The sequence below is a fragment of the Anabrus simplex genome, chromosome 1 (assembly GCF_040414725.1).
Source record: "Anabrus simplex isolate iqAnaSimp1 chromosome 1, ASM4041472v1, whole genome shotgun sequence".
Classification (NCBI taxonomy): Eukaryota; Metazoa; Arthropoda; class Insecta; order Orthoptera; family Tettigoniidae; genus Anabrus; species Anabrus simplex.
In genome coordinates, this window is record NC_090265.1 from 92,728,104 (window position 1) to 92,743,816 (window position 15,713).

The window sequence follows — 15,713 nt, forward strand, 5'->3', positions numbered from 1 at the left end:
CTGCAGCACTTTCTGAAAGATGAAACTGGTCTCCGGGGCTTCTGGAGTAGGCATGAACCAGGCAGCACAGGATGACATGATCCATGGTCTGCTACTCTTCACTGCATTCACACATTGGAGAATCCATCCAACCCCACTTATGGCATAAGAAATTCCAGCGTCCATGCCCACTCTCAGTCTGTTAAGGCAACACCATAGTTTTCTGGGGAATAATGTCTGCTACGTTGTGTATACTGCGCCCATCCTCCACTAATTCTATGGCCCTTACGGTGTTTACAGGAGAAAGAGCCATTATGACCTGACTAACTATTGTAGATACGCCGTAATGTCTACAAAAATAAGCGGCACGAGAATTGACAGCAAAAAAACTTTAAGACACCTGTTTGTGGTTATTCATGTCAAAAGGTGGGAAACTGCACTATTGGTGTCGTGATTGTCACTATCAGTAATGTTTATTAAATATTGCTCTGAAACTTCCCAGTTGGGCTAATTAACCATGATATATTACCATATTGTTGTAATGTCATAACATTTACTTTATTCAAGGTTTCAAATGGACTAACATCACATTTTGTCTGAAATACGTCGTGTTTCCTTTTTTTTTTTTAAATGCCGATGAGTGTATTTTAGTGGAATTTTAAGTGCTGTGACATCCGTACAGATGACTTTTAAAACATGGTTTTCTTATGGTTTTTATTCTTTTTAAGATATTTCTTAAATAACTTCAACGTACACCATTTTCTATATTCATTATAAATTATGTTTTTTTAGCTGAAGGAGGTCGCATAGATCAAAACATCTACTACATTTGTATGATTCATCCTTACAGTTAAATGGTTTGAGTATTGATTTGGTGGAAAAGCAGTAATATTCCATTTTAATAATTCTATAAGGTTTACTTCTGAATCCATACGGAACAAAAAAATTAATGTATTAATTGTAGTGATGGATACGACAGCTAGTTGATTAAATTTTGAAAGCTTGTGATAACTGTCAAAATCTTCTGCATGGATAGGAAGGTGACTATATATAACCAGACAGAATCGGCCTGTAGGGTTAAAGGTAGTTTATATATGTTATCAATCTGAATTCAACCAGTTCGCCCATTTACTTTTTGGATGTTACTACTGGTACATGTCTAGCATTGGAGTGCTCCGAATTTTGCCACACCATAATTTGAAGGTATGTGAGGTTTTTTGTAAGCTGCTTTACCGAATGAGAAGTAGTGTGTCTTGACTCATGATTCCAAGTTCATATGTTCAGTCCAATCAATTTTTGAAGGGCAGGCAAATATCTTGGTACACCATGTCACTGCTAGTGGTGGACTCTACAATACAACAAAATCAACTCACCTTAAGGAATGTTCAGTAGTATTCTGTTTTGCTGTTGAATGGCAGCTGATTGGAATGTCAAAATTGGTATGCAGGCTGCCAAGACAACTACTTCAGATGTCCTGCAGTACAGTATCCGAGGTCATACAGTAAAAGTAGTAGTAATAATAATAATAATAATAATAATAATAATAATAATAATGCCTCAACTACCGTGTGCAAGCGTTTTAATTTGTCATGAAAATCCATAGCCCATTTCCAATCATCTGACCGGGTCAGGAATGGAATGAGTGAAGCCCCTATCTAGTGGCGATGATAGGAATTGTGCCGGCTGCCGACGCCTGTCGCGCTCCTGTGGGGCAATGATTAATGAATGATGGATGAAATGAAATTATATTGGAGTGTGTTGCTGGAATGAAGTATGACAGGGAAAACCGGAGTACCCGGAGAAAAAATCTGTTCCGCCTCCACTTTGTCCAGCACAAATCTAACATGGAGTGACCGGGATTTGAGCCACGGAATCCAGCGGTGAGAGGCCGGCGCACTGCCGCCTGAGCCACAGAGGATTTTTAATTTGACATTCATACCATTATTATTTTCTATAACATGCATTTCCTACAGAACAACTACATCTATGGAAATGCCCCTTAGATCTTCAAAGAGAAGCTGATGTTTTGACTAACTTATGCCTTTTGTATTGAATTGCAAGGTTTCTATTTCAATAGCTCTTCATAGAGATTCTGGGAAGCATTTTTGTGTGTGTTTGCGAAGATATCTTTCGAAGATAGTTGGTATATAATGTGTAATTTCATCTTCTTTTGTATTGATAAGAAAATGAAAAGTAATTTTACTGTAGGCCTAGGCTAAGTCTCAAAATCAACTTGTAATTTTTCAATAGGTTAGTAAATTTACTATGATCATTCATTCTTCTTCTTCTTTTTTTCAGCATTCTTATGGATTTATTCAATGTTGTGAACGACAAGCTAGACTGTTTTTCCATTTTAGTCAGTTCAATGGTAATATTGAACATTTAAAAATTGGTGATCCTGTTGAATTTGAGATGACCTATGACCGAAGGACTGGTAAACCTATAGCAAGTGCTGTAACAAAAATTGCCCCAGAAGTAGTGAGTACACTCTTACATTATTAATAACATGTAACAGTCATTAATGTGAAAACTGTCCAAACAAAAGTCCTTTTCAATTTTAATGTTATGTGGTTATGTCGTGATGTTAAATTGGTTAAAACATAAATTGTCATTGCAGGTGTTAAGTGAGGAACGTGTAACTGGCAATGTTACAACTGAATTACGCTGTGATGGATCTAGTGGTGATACTCAAGGCCGCATCAGTTATGAGAATCGTGGTGAATGCTTCTTCTTACCATACAATAAGGACGACGTTGAAGGAAATGTCACATTACGTTCTGGTGACAAAGTTAGTTTCCAGATAGCTACAAACCAGCGGTAAGAATGACATGTTCCATTTAAAGACTTTTTGGTTTAATAGGTTAAAGAAGTTAATTTGAATAGTTCATAGTTTTGTGAGAAATCAATATCTACAGTGTTCAAAAGAATAAACACAGTGGTTTATTAACCTGTTATGGTCCAGTTATCACAAGTTCAGCATTTTGGTCCAAAATATCTTTGGATTATTATCATAGTTAAGAGAAGGGATAGAAATTGAAAAATGGTCTTTTTCCCAATTTTTTGGGATCAGCACTATGTGTGAACTTGACCAACTTTTACAGCCTGGCCAACCCTGTGTGGCAGAATGTTATCACTGTTGTGTGTTTTCGTGGTGGTTTGTAATGCAATGTATTCCGTGTTTATGAAAATGTATACTTGAGTCAGAGTAATTAACCATACTTGGTTAAAATCCCCAGCCTGGCCAGTAATTGAATCCATAGCCCTCTAAGTTGAATTGATCATCCAGCCAAGGAACCAGACATGGATTGAACAATGATATTAAGTATTAAAATAAAGAATTAAATGTGATAACTGGATTAAAGCTACTTACATATATTTAATTAACAAAACCTTCATCAGGGCATTTGATGCAATCCAACACATTTATTTCTTTATTTTAATACAATGAGCCATGAAAATCTACGTTCATTAATTAGATATTAAGTATTATTTAATCTGAGATGTTGAATGGATACATATTACAGTTTACCCTTCCAGTCAGAGATGAAAATCTTCTCATAATACTACGATCTATAACTTCACGTAACAGTTGTTGAGATTCGTTAACTAAATAGCATAAATAATACTCTTCACTGGAGTCTTAAGTATATTTTCATGCTTGTATCATCTTCATTCATACCGAATTGGTAATTTCTTTCATTTTAACATGTAAAGCTGCTGTCAACAAAAAGTATCATCTACATTTCTGTTTGTAGTAGCTATATCAAGTTGTAAAGAAAGTCGAGCACAGCTAAGTGCAGCAAGAATTTTGCCAACGTACAGTCTTGTTGTGTTATTTATTTATTTATTTATTTATTTACAGTAGAAGTCTGCTATAGCAAGTACGGTATATAACGAGAACTCCGCTATAGCGACGATTGTTTTATGTCCCTTCATAATTCCTACATTAAACTGTGTATCGTCCTTCGGTTACAGCGAGAGCCCTATCACTGACGCATCCGTTATTACGAGCGAATAAGAGCGCACGATTTTTTCCGTTACCGATATTTTTGAACCCGAGCAATGATATTGCATGTGATCGATTACCTTCGGCATCGTTTCCTCGCTATGTGCACTAGCGAGTTCTCTCATCGACATTCGAAGGCGATGTCTGCGTCGATCTTATGGATAAATTATTACAGTTAAAAATAACATGTTTTAGGATTCGACAAAACTTATCTTATGGATAAATTATTACAGTTAAAAATAACATGTTTTAGGATTCGACAAAACTTATCTATGCTTTAATATGGCTGATGATGACCCCTAGGTGGGTCGAAACTAGTTCCTTGTAATTTATAATATTGTAAATACATATTAGTATTGAATAGGTGGAAACCTTTACTGTGTTACTATTCATATGTTACTCTTATCTTTAAATCGTTAGAAACCGAGTCTAACCATCGTCGTCTTGGTCTACCTCTACTTATTTTACCTTCCATAGCAGAGTCCATTATTCTCCTAGGTAACCTATCCTCCTCCATTCGCCTCACATGACCCCACCACCGAAGCCGGTTTATGTGTACAGCTTCATCCATCGAGTTCATTCCCAAATTAGCCTTTATCTCCTCATTCCAAGTACCCTCCTGCCATTGTTCCCACCTGTTTGTACCAGTAATCATTCTTGCTACTTTCATGTCTGTTACTTCTAACTTATGATTAAGACATCCTGAGTCCACCCAGCTTTCGCTCCTGTAAAGCAAAGTTGGTCTGAAAACAGACCGATGTAAAGATAGTTTCGTCTGGGAGCTGACTTCCTTCTTACAGAATACTGTTGATCGCAACTGCGAGCTCACTGCATTAGCTACGACACCTTGATTCAATCTCACTTACTATATTACCATCCTGGGAGAACACAAAACCTAAATACTTGAAATTATCGACCTGTTCTAGCTTTGTATCACCAATCTGACATTCAATTCTCTTGAATTTCTTACCTATTGACATCAATTTAGTCTTCGAGAGGCTAATTTTCATACCATACTCATTGCACCTATTTTCTAGTTCCAAGATATTACACTGCAGGCTTTCGGCACAGTCTGCCATTAAGACCAAGTCGTCAGCATAGGCCAGACTGCTTGCTACATTTCCACCTAACTGAATCCCTCCCTGCCATTTTATACCTTTCAGCAGATGATCCATGTAAACTACGAACAGCAAAGGTGAAAGATTACAGCCTTGTCTAACCGCTGTAAGTGCCCTGAACCAAGAACTCATTCTCCCATCAATTCTCACTGAAGCCCAATTGTCAACATAAATGCCCTTGATTGATTTTAATAATCTACCTTTAATTCCACAGTCCCACAGTATAGTGAACATCTTTTCCCTCGGTACCCTGTCATATGCTTTCTCTAGATCTACGAAACATAAACACAACTGCCTATTCCTCTCGTAGCATTTTTCAATTACCTGGCGCATACTGAAAATCTGATCCTGACATCCTCTCTGTGGTCTGAAACCACACTGGTTTTCATCCAACTTCCTCTCAACAACTGATCGCACCCTCCCTTCCAAGATGCCAGTGAATACCTTGCCTGGTATACTAATCAATGGGGAGCCTCCGTGGCTCATACGGCAGCACGTCGGCCTCTCACCGCTGGATATTGTGGTTCAAATCCCGGTCACTCCATGTGACATTTGTGCTGGACAAAGCGGAGGCGGAACAGGTTTTTCTCCGGGTACTCCGGTTTTCCCTGTCATCTTTCATTCCAGCAACACTCTCCATTCTCATTTCATAGCATCTATCAGTCATTAATAAATCACTTTGGGAGTGGCGACCCCATCGTACTAATAGCCTATATCTGCTTCATTCATTCCATCCCTGACCCGGTCAGTGACTGGATAACAGGTTGTAGGTTTTCATTTTCACTAATCAATGAGATACCTCGATAGTTGTTGCAATCCTTTTTGTTCCCTTGCTTATAGATAGGTGCAATTACTGCTTTTGTCCAATCTGAAGGTACCTTACCAACACTCCATGCTATTTTTACTACTCTATGAAGCCATTTCATCCCTGCCTTCCCACTATACTTCACTATTTCAGGTCTAATTTCATCTATTCCTGCTGCCTTATGACAATGGAGTTTATTTACCATCCTTTCCACTTCCTCAAGCATAATTTCACCAACATCATTTTCCTCCTCCCCATGAACTTGGCTGTTCACAACACCACCATATTCCCTCCATCTCTCTAGTGATTCCTTGGGATCTATTATGAGTTCACCTGAATTACTCAAAACACTGTTCATTTCCTTTTTCCCTCCCTTCCTAAGATTCTTTATTACTGTCCAGAAAGGTTTCCCTGCTGCTTGACTTAGCCTTTCCAGGTTATTACCAAAATCTTCCCACGGCTTCTTTTCGGATTCAACAACTATTTGTTTTGCTCTGTTTCTTTCATCTACGTGCAAATTACATTTCTGATAAGCATTCTTTTTACGTTTACAAGCTGCTGTCACTTCATCATTCCACCAACATGTTCGCCTTTTCGCATCTTTACACACAGTTGTTCCTAGGCATTCCCTTGCTGTTTCTACTACAGCATCGCTGTATGCCACCCATTCACTTTCTATATCCTGAACCTGCTTACTGTCTACTGTTCGAAACTTCTCACTAGTCATATCCATGTACTTCTGTCTAATTTCCTCGTCCTGGAGATTTTCTACCCTTAATCATTTGCAGAGAGATTTCACTTTCTCTACCCTAGGTCTAGAGATACTTAGTTCACTACAGATCAGATAGTGGTCTGTATCATCGAAAAATCCGCAGAAAATTCGTACATTCCTAACAGATTTCCTGAATTCAAAGTCTGTTAAAATAGTCTATTATGGATCTGGTACCCCTAGCCTCCCATATGCAGCGGTGTATAGCCTTATGCTTGAAGAATGTATTCGTAACTGCTAAACCCATACTAGCACAGAAGTCCAGCAAACGCTTCCCATTCCCATTAGCTTCCAGATCTTCCCCACATTTACCAATCACCCTTTCATATCCTTCAGTTCTTTTCCCAACTCTCGCATTGAAATCGCCCATTAGCACTATTCTATACTTGATGTTGACCCTGACCACAATGTCACTCAATGCTTCATAAAACTTGTCAACTTCATCATCATCTGCACCCTCACATAGTGAATACTCGGACACAATTCTAGTCCTAATTCCTCCAACTGACAGATCTACCCACATCATTCGCTCATTTACGTGCCTAACAGAAACTATGTTTCGTGCAATGGTATTCCTGATAAAGAGCCCTACTCCAGACTCTGCCCTTCCCTTTCTAACACCCATCAAGTACACTTTATAATCTCCTATCTCTTCCTCGTTATCTCCCCTTACCCGAATATCAGTTACTCCTAGCACATCCAGATGCATCCTCTGTGCTGACTCTGTCAGTTCTACTTTCTTTCTTCCATAAGCCCCATTAATATTGATAGCTCCCCATCGAATTCCATTTTGTTCGCCAAGTTGTTTCCAAGGAGTCCCTCGCCTGTCAAATGGGAATGGGACTCTGTTACTCCCATAGGTCCGAGACTTGCTTAAAATGTTCTGAGGTCGGTAAATTCGTGAAGCAGGATGCTACCCTACTTGCACATAGTCCAAGTGAGGATCTCTCCTCCAACGGGTTATGGACCACCAGTGAATTTTATAGTCCTAGCCGCCTGAGCACAAGGAGGGCCATGACTCAGAATATGTCCGAGATGCCCACTCCCATTCCATAGCAACTGGTGACTCTCAGGACCAGTTACTAGGCCATTCAGCCGTTGCCCATGGTTCACGAATTAATACGTGACTACAGTAACTCACAAACATGGCTCCAAAAGCAAAACATGCCTGCTTTTTTTTTTCCATAAATAATAGTTTTAGATTATAATATCATTATTGATTTGGTGGTGAAACTAAATATTTTTCTGAAGTTAGCAACAGTTCTTAAAATGTTGGACTTGTAAAAACGGACTTTACTGTCTACTGTACCTCGGCATTTGACTAGGGGTTAAAATGTTGGAATATTATCATTCAAAAAGTCACTGGTTAATGTTTACCAATATTAAAGTTGAACTTAAACCTCTTGACATTTCACAAGCGTCGGGAGTATGTAGTCATTTCGTCATCATTACAGAGCTAGTGTGCATGACATAGCCAATCTGGCAGACAGCGTGGTAGATGGGCTCAATAGCTTTTTCTTTCACTTAAATAAATAGGACCGACATGGAAGTGTGCTGTCACCACTGTTATCCATAATGGTTATGGACTAAATTATGGAGAGAAAGGTAAACTATGGGAACAGGGAACTGAAGGTAATGCTGTTTGTAGATAATATTGCCACTGTTATTCATCATTGTAAGGTTGAAATAATGAAAAGAGTTAAGCAACATAACAACAACTCTGAGTTTAACCTTTCAAGTGGTAATGACGGTATAAATCGTCATAGCCGCATGGATTCGTAAGTGGCCATGACGGAATATTTCTTCATCAGTCTTTCGGCGATGGGTATGACGACTTATTCCATCGTATGATCCGAGATCGCTTTCCTTTATGCGTTAGTTTTGAGCTTTGTCTACAGCAGCAGCACTCTCCTAAAACCATGTGACTGGGCAAAATACTTTCGTTCCGTGCGCACCCAGTACTGGCCACCAGGCTGCTGAGAGTGGTAGATAGTACATTATGGCAGGTGCAAGCGGAGCTCGGAAACGTCTGCAAGAAGAAGAACTGTTTGATGTATTACACTGTGACAATTCGAAGAGTGATGTGTCATCCGATAGTGAGACTAATGTTGAAATGTCAGGAGATAGCGAGTGCAATGGTGAAAACGATTCAAGTGAACATGACAGTAGCACTAGCAGTGATATTCTGCTCGATGTATGGACAAAGTTAGGATCTGAACAACCAAGATTTATATTTATGGGGCAATGTACATATTGAAGACGTAAATAATCTGCTAGAATATTTTCAATTGTTTATCACGCCTGTACACAAGAGTATGTTATTGTAGGTTTCATTTTACTTTCCTCACTGAGCAAGATTCTCTTTCCTTGCCCTTGGCACTGTAATCATGTTAACAGCTTGAAAGTGAGACTGTTTCTTAAACCTGATGAAAATACATGACCAATTAACACCTTAAGCTGGCAGCTCGGTACACACTAACTCACTCTCAGGTGGGGAGCGATTTCCCTGATTGTAGAAAATATTTAATTACTTGATTAAAAACAATCTTAGACTAATATGAACTATTGAAGGGCCGAAAGAAAAATATTTACTTAAACATAATGTATTTAATAGTTGAAAAATTTGATTATTTTATTTTTCAATACTTTGTGCAAAAACAAGTGCTTTCACATGGTGAAATTGAGATTGCTTCTTCCTAACAGCAAAGCTCTGGTTTTTGTTTATACAGTAACTTTCACCTGAATATTTTAGGCAGTTTACTATCATTCTCTGCCTGGAAATAAATGTTTCTGTATATGTAAAAGATGTACAATTGAATAAATTATAACACTCACAAAATTTTCTGTTATGTTGGTTGGTGCTTTCATGGGATCAAGTTTATATAGCCTCCCTACAATTCATAAGTGACATAAACGGACTATATTACACTACAATACAGGTAATATTTACAGTATTTACAGTCTTCACAGTGTTATGTCTTTTACAGCTGTTCATTATGATACACACGGAAGCAGGTCGTGTTATATAATCTGTCTCGCGTTCGCATAATTTATATAATTCCATTCCAAAACGCGATCATTTTCTTGTTATATAAACTTTCCACCCTAGCCACCCTTTCCATTGCAAGAGGTTCTCATCAATTGACATTTTGCATCAGGGGTATAAGCTTCCGAAAATTTTGCTAACAGGTGGTCAAATACTGGATTTATCTTGTATATTTTGGGAGCAAGTTGTGCATTATTTACCTCATTGTCAGAGATATGTAAAAAGCTGTGGAGAAAAATCTAATATAATAAAAATAATAATAATGTTATTGGCTTCACGTCCCACTAATTAACTTTAAGGTTTTCGGAGACACTGAGGTGCCAGAATTTAGTCCCGCAGGAGTTCTTTTGCATGCCAGTAAATCTACAGACAAGAGGCCGACGTATTTGAGCACCTTCAAATACCACCGGTCTGAGCCAGAATCGAACCTGCCAGGTTGAGGTGAGGAGGCCGGCCAGGCCACTCAATGTGGCGTGAAAAAAAGTCTCTTCTGTGTCATCAAGAAACCAAACCAAACCAAACCCCATGGCACTACAGCTTTTGAAGGGCCTTGGCCTACCAAGCGACCGCTGCTCAGCACGACGTATCCTCTCGGCCGTTATTCTTGGCTTTCTAGACCGGGGCCACTATCCCACCGTCAGATAGCTCCTCAATGCTAATCACGTAGGCTGAGCGGACCTCGAACCAGCCCTCAGGTCCAGGTAAAAATCCCTGACCTTGCCGGGAATCAAATCCGGGGCCTCCAGGTAAGAGGCAGGCACGCTACCCCTACACCAGGGGGCCAACCTGTGTCATCAGCTCATAGAAAATAGGCGTAGTGAACAAGCAATTGCGAGAAATAGTGTCCTAATTTAGGTTTCTGTACAATCCCCTGCGGCAACAAAATGGCCATAAGAAGCTTTATTTCGTCCTTATTTGTCCGGACACGGTCTTGATCTTGATTCCTTCCTTTTGTCTTACTAAACTGGGTTTTATGTGCGATTTCCTTTTCGGCATCTTTTGTCTGTTCAGCTATGTTCTGGCATATCTCGTCATAAAAAAGTTATTAAAATATTTCGCTCAGTTTTGTTTTCGCTAAAAACAGTCTCTTTACATCACGCTGGAAATTTGGATCAAAGCAGGAATTTCTTTGTCCATTTTCAATATAAGTTGACCAAGAACTTGCAATGGTTGGATTGTAATCAGTATTATTGTCACAACTGTCACTGTCATGATCACTACTTGAACTGGAAACGAACACATGTTGTCTCTATTGCGATTGCTGAACATTCGCATCAGCTACGCCTGCAGTACTTATTCCAGGTAATTTCCAGTCATGAATTTCCCTTCGGCTGAACTTACTTCACTAATTTCACAATTCTACCCACTAAATTCCAACATTTCATTTATCATGACCCGTAAATCATCTTCTCTAACAGTGGGGGCCGGTAATTCGTTATAGGCCTAGATATTTTTTATTTATTTTTTTTTTTTGCTAGGGGGCTTACGTCGCACCGACACAGATAGGTCTTATGGCGACGATGGGATAGGAAAGGCCTAGGAGTTGGAAGGAAGCGGCCGTGGCCTTAATTAAGGTACAGCCCCTGGTGTGAAAATGAGAAACCACGGAAAACCATTTTCAGGGCTGCCGATGGTGGGATTCGAACCTACTATCTCCCGGATGCAAGCTCGTAGCCGCACGCCTCTACGCGCACGGCCAACTTGCCCGGTCCTAGATATTTTATCGGAAAAATGTAAAAGAATTTAATAGAACCCTGGTCTCAGCAATATGGGCGGAAATCATGAAATATGACTATTACGGATGCTTACGATAATAAAATGTTTAACTCGCGGTAAACACACACACTCCAGTCGTGAAAGAAGAACTCAAAACTGAGGATAATAAATCAGTTCACAGTTCTAAAATGTCATCAGAGAGGTCTGTTCAGTGTCATAATCTCTAGAAATCACTTCTACAGCAATATTATTACATCCAAGGGACGATTAGGCGATGAGCTAAAGCTTCAGCGTGGAGCTATTAGGCCTTAGGTCGTTCTTGCCCGGACTCGGTTGCGTTCTTTATGTTGCAACACATGGATGACACTGGTATTGGGAGAACATAGTTGAAAAAATTCGGCAGGCTCATCCAGAATAAGCTGCTGAAAAGGAAGTAAACCTCTGCAGGCAGGCAACTGATAAAAAAAATACAATTTGAATCGGCAGATATATCCGCGTTTCCCACCGAGCAAGCGACTTGCAGCCGCGGATCTCAGCGCATTGCTCACCGAACGGGTTAAAAGTATCTCACAGTAAGTTCCCGTTGCATTCCTCAGTGAGCTAGACGCCTTGCCCTTCGTACTATGATCATTTTTGTCAGCTTGATATGAATTCTGTACTTTTGAACCTAATGAAAATACTATAATACACAAGAGTATCGCACTATATGTTACTTCCCAGTACCTTATGGAAAATGTGCCACTGTGTTAGTAGCTCCTCAAAAGAAATGTACCACTTGACAGGTTAAAAGCTCTTGCATTTGCAGATGATGTGGTGATATAAGGTTATTGTGAGGCTGAAGTACAATAGAAGCTGAATGGCAGGAATGCTATATTCAGGCTATTTGGTTTCAAGGTAAGCAAGTCCAGAACGCCAGTGTTATCTGTTAGTCGATAGAACATCCGTACTAATATCACTCTAGAGGAATCAAGGTTGGAACTGGTACATCAGCTCGTGTTATCTTAGCAGTATAGTAACAATAGATAGCCGACCATCTGCAGAAATCACTAGTAGAGTACAGAATGGAGCGCAGTTTTATCATATTGTGAGCAAAACTTATTTGAGATAAGCAAGTTCCTTAAGGTCGAAATTAATACTCTGCCGGAGCTTCTTTAAACCAGTTACCACATACAGTCTAGAAACCTGCATCCAAACCAACAGAAATATCAGCAAACTACAAGCAGTGGGAATGAAGTTCTTAAGAAATGTGATTGAGAAAACAAAGAGGGACAAAATAACAAACAACTAAATATGCTATCTTGTCCATGTTAAAAATTCTCTTAGTGAGATCTGTTTCAAAGCCATGCTGAAATGGTGTGGTCATCTCAAAGGACTGGACCCACGAAGAAACTGGTTACAATACTTTGTTGGGAGATTCCTCTGAGCAAATGTTGGAAGTGCCTTCCACCAGCATCCATGCACAACTGTACTCGTTTCACCATATTCTGTGATGTTGAGCAAAGTGTATCCTCGCCAGTGTTTCTTATTTCGTGCCTAAAGGCCTCACTGGGTTCAGCAGTTTTCTGCAGTCTATTATTGTACACTCTGCTTTTAAGATACCCCCATAAGAAAAAGTCTGGCGAGGTTAGGTCAGGTGATGGGAATGGGGAGATAATTTTTAGAGATTATTCGGTTATCAAAGAAGCTGGTTACAAATTGCATAGAAAAGTTAGACGTATGACGCGTTGCTCTATCTTGTTGGAAATAACCTTCTGTCAGTTCTACATCATCCAACTGCTCGAAAATGTATTGAAGATGCCCGTATAAACTGCAGTGTCTACATTCATATCAAAGAAAATGTGGCCAACAATCCTGGAAGCGCTCCACTCTCCACCTTTTTCATCATGCAGTGGAATTTCACGGATGATATGGGGGTTTACAGAAGCCTAATATCTGCTGTTTTTTTGTGATGTAATCTGGCAGATGAAACCATGCCTCATCTGTAAAAGCCAAGTTGTGGAGAGAATGTCTGGATGTTGAATAATAAACCTCTGAAACCATCAAAAATAACGCATTCGTGTCTCATGATCTGCTTCTTTCAATGCTTGCATTACATGCACACTCTGTAGTCAAAACTCCAATTTCTTCGCAGCTTTCTGACGTTGCAAGTGATAAAAATCGTTGTTGTCCGTATTGAAGATACTGAATGTAGGATGCTAAAAGGGTTTAATGTGTCACCATATAAATTTTTTTTAAACATTAGGAATTTATTATTTATTCCATTTGAGACATGTTTTGCCCTTCATTGAGGGCATCATCAGTCAAATTACTTCCTCAAGGCAAAAATCAGGTATCTGATTACTAATTAAACTATAAACATTACCGAGCTCGATAGCTGCAGTCGCTTAAGTGCGCCCAGTATCCTGTATTCAGGAGATAGTAGGTTCGAACCCCACTGTCGGCAGCCCTGAAAATGGTTTTCCGTGGTGTCCCATTTTCACACCAGGCAAATGCTGGGGCTGTACCTTAATTAAGGCCACAGCCACTTCCTTCCCACTCCTAGCCCTTTCCTGTCCCATCATCGCCATAAGACCTATCTGTGTCGGTGCGACGTAAAGCAACTAGCAAGCAAAAAAAAAAAAAAAAACAAACTATAAACATTAAGATACATTACAATGGGAAAAATTAAGCAACCAAGAAAAAATTTTTGTTCACTGGTGATACAGTGAAACAATATAAGTTTATAGACATAGTAGTTGGCACCAATGCGTAAAATCACTGGGTATTTTAGCAGAGTCCATCAGTGGTGTTCCGAAGAATAATTGACGCATTCGTTAGAAAATCATAGGAAATTATAAAGTTTATACAAATATTTACATTGAAACAGTCGGGGGAGAAAAGGTATAAGTATCTGGCGTCAATGTTCGTAACATTAATTACTGCTGTTGGTTGATCGATTACAGGTTGATAGGGTAACTATACAGTAAATTTGCAATTCCAATTGAACAGTTGAGAAATCACAGCTTATATACATATTTACAAGAGAGCAGCTTGGTGAGAAAGGGTATAAAGATGTCTAGCATCAAGTGCGTCCCGTTGTTTTAGTCGTTGGATGACGATTGCACCATTAACACATCAGTAATATGCAGAGCGGCCCAACCTTAGTTTATATCACAGGGGGCAGGGAAAAATATTCCATAGTTTTATTTTTTATTTCTAGAATGTCAAATGAGGTTCTGTATGTGTAATCAAATTGAAAGTTCTCTGGTTGAAGTCTCGGGTTAGTGCGGTGAAATTGGTCAGCATGGACTGAGACTCACTGGGTGTCACTGAGTACACGGTGCATTTGAATGGCAACAATGGCAGAAGTTATTTGTTGATAATTGTATTTATTGGGAATATGTTGTGGGTTAGAATCTTTTGCTTTTTAGTTTAGTTAACTTCATGTAGCTTTGAATTTTATGTGAAAACATCAGTGAGATGCTAGTGAGACTTTAAATTGATATTATTCCGTAATTGAAAACATGAAGGACCTCGGAATGAAGTTATTGTTTTGTGCTGCTGGCCTGGTGAAATAGAATGGAGTTGCTTATGGTATAAACCGCAGTGGAGAGATTAGAATGTATTACTACAGAGTCAGAGCGTCGTAGCTGGGATGAGACATCTTCTTTTTCTGTCTGTGGAGAGGAGCCGTAGTTGCGCGCCATGTTCGTGCCAGTGTGCGCTGGATTCTAGTGTGTTGTCAAAAGTTGTGTTGTATGAAGTGGAAGTTATCTGATGAGTCTCTGAGAAGCTACTTGTTGGTGAGTGTTGGTTGACTATGAAGGAGGCTCAGTCGGTAATAGGCACCTGTGTTTGGCGTTTGGCAGCGTGGGTGGGGTGCTTTGGGAGGGAGGAGCCTAGGCGGAGTTCATGCGCAGAGGAGAACTGACGAAATGGAGGGAGGTAGAGTGGAGGGGTGAGTTTGTAATGTGTTGGGAGTGTTGGTTGAAAAAGGCAGGGGGGGGGGGGGGGGCAATATATGGACTCGAAAATTACGTGGATAGTGTTGATGTCTTGTTACTAATGCGGTTGAATGTTATTTGCTTGTGTTGGGTGTTGTTGTGTTTTTGATGGTTGAGTGGTTTTTATTTCTCGTATTCTATCGATGGTGTCGTAGAGGAGGGGGAAGTGCTTGGGTGGGAGGAGGTATGGGCTTGCTGTCATTGCGTGTGGGGGGAATTGGTGGGAATGGGGGGGGGGGAGACTGTCAACGTGTTGGGTGAGTTAGCTGATGTGGTATTAAAGAGTTTAGA

At 39.7% G+C, this 15,713-nt stretch overlaps 1 protein-coding gene across 3 annotated transcripts in view; it reads left to right on the forward strand.

Annotated features, from left to right (window-relative positions):
* Positions 1 to 15,713, forward strand: part of Unr (cold shock domain-containing Unr) — a 287,182-nt gene that overhangs the window by 31,919 nt on the left and 239,550 nt on the right. For all 3 annotated transcript variants that reach the window (XM_067156402.2, XM_067156419.2, XM_067156409.2), the window contains exons 3-4: positions 2,278 to 2,457; positions 2,597 to 2,796. In XM_067156402.2, the coding sequence (XP_067012503.2) occupies positions 2,278 to 2,457; positions 2,597 to 2,796 (380 nt within the window). The remainder of the gene's footprint in view (positions 1 to 2,277; positions 2,458 to 2,596; positions 2,797 to 15,713) is intronic.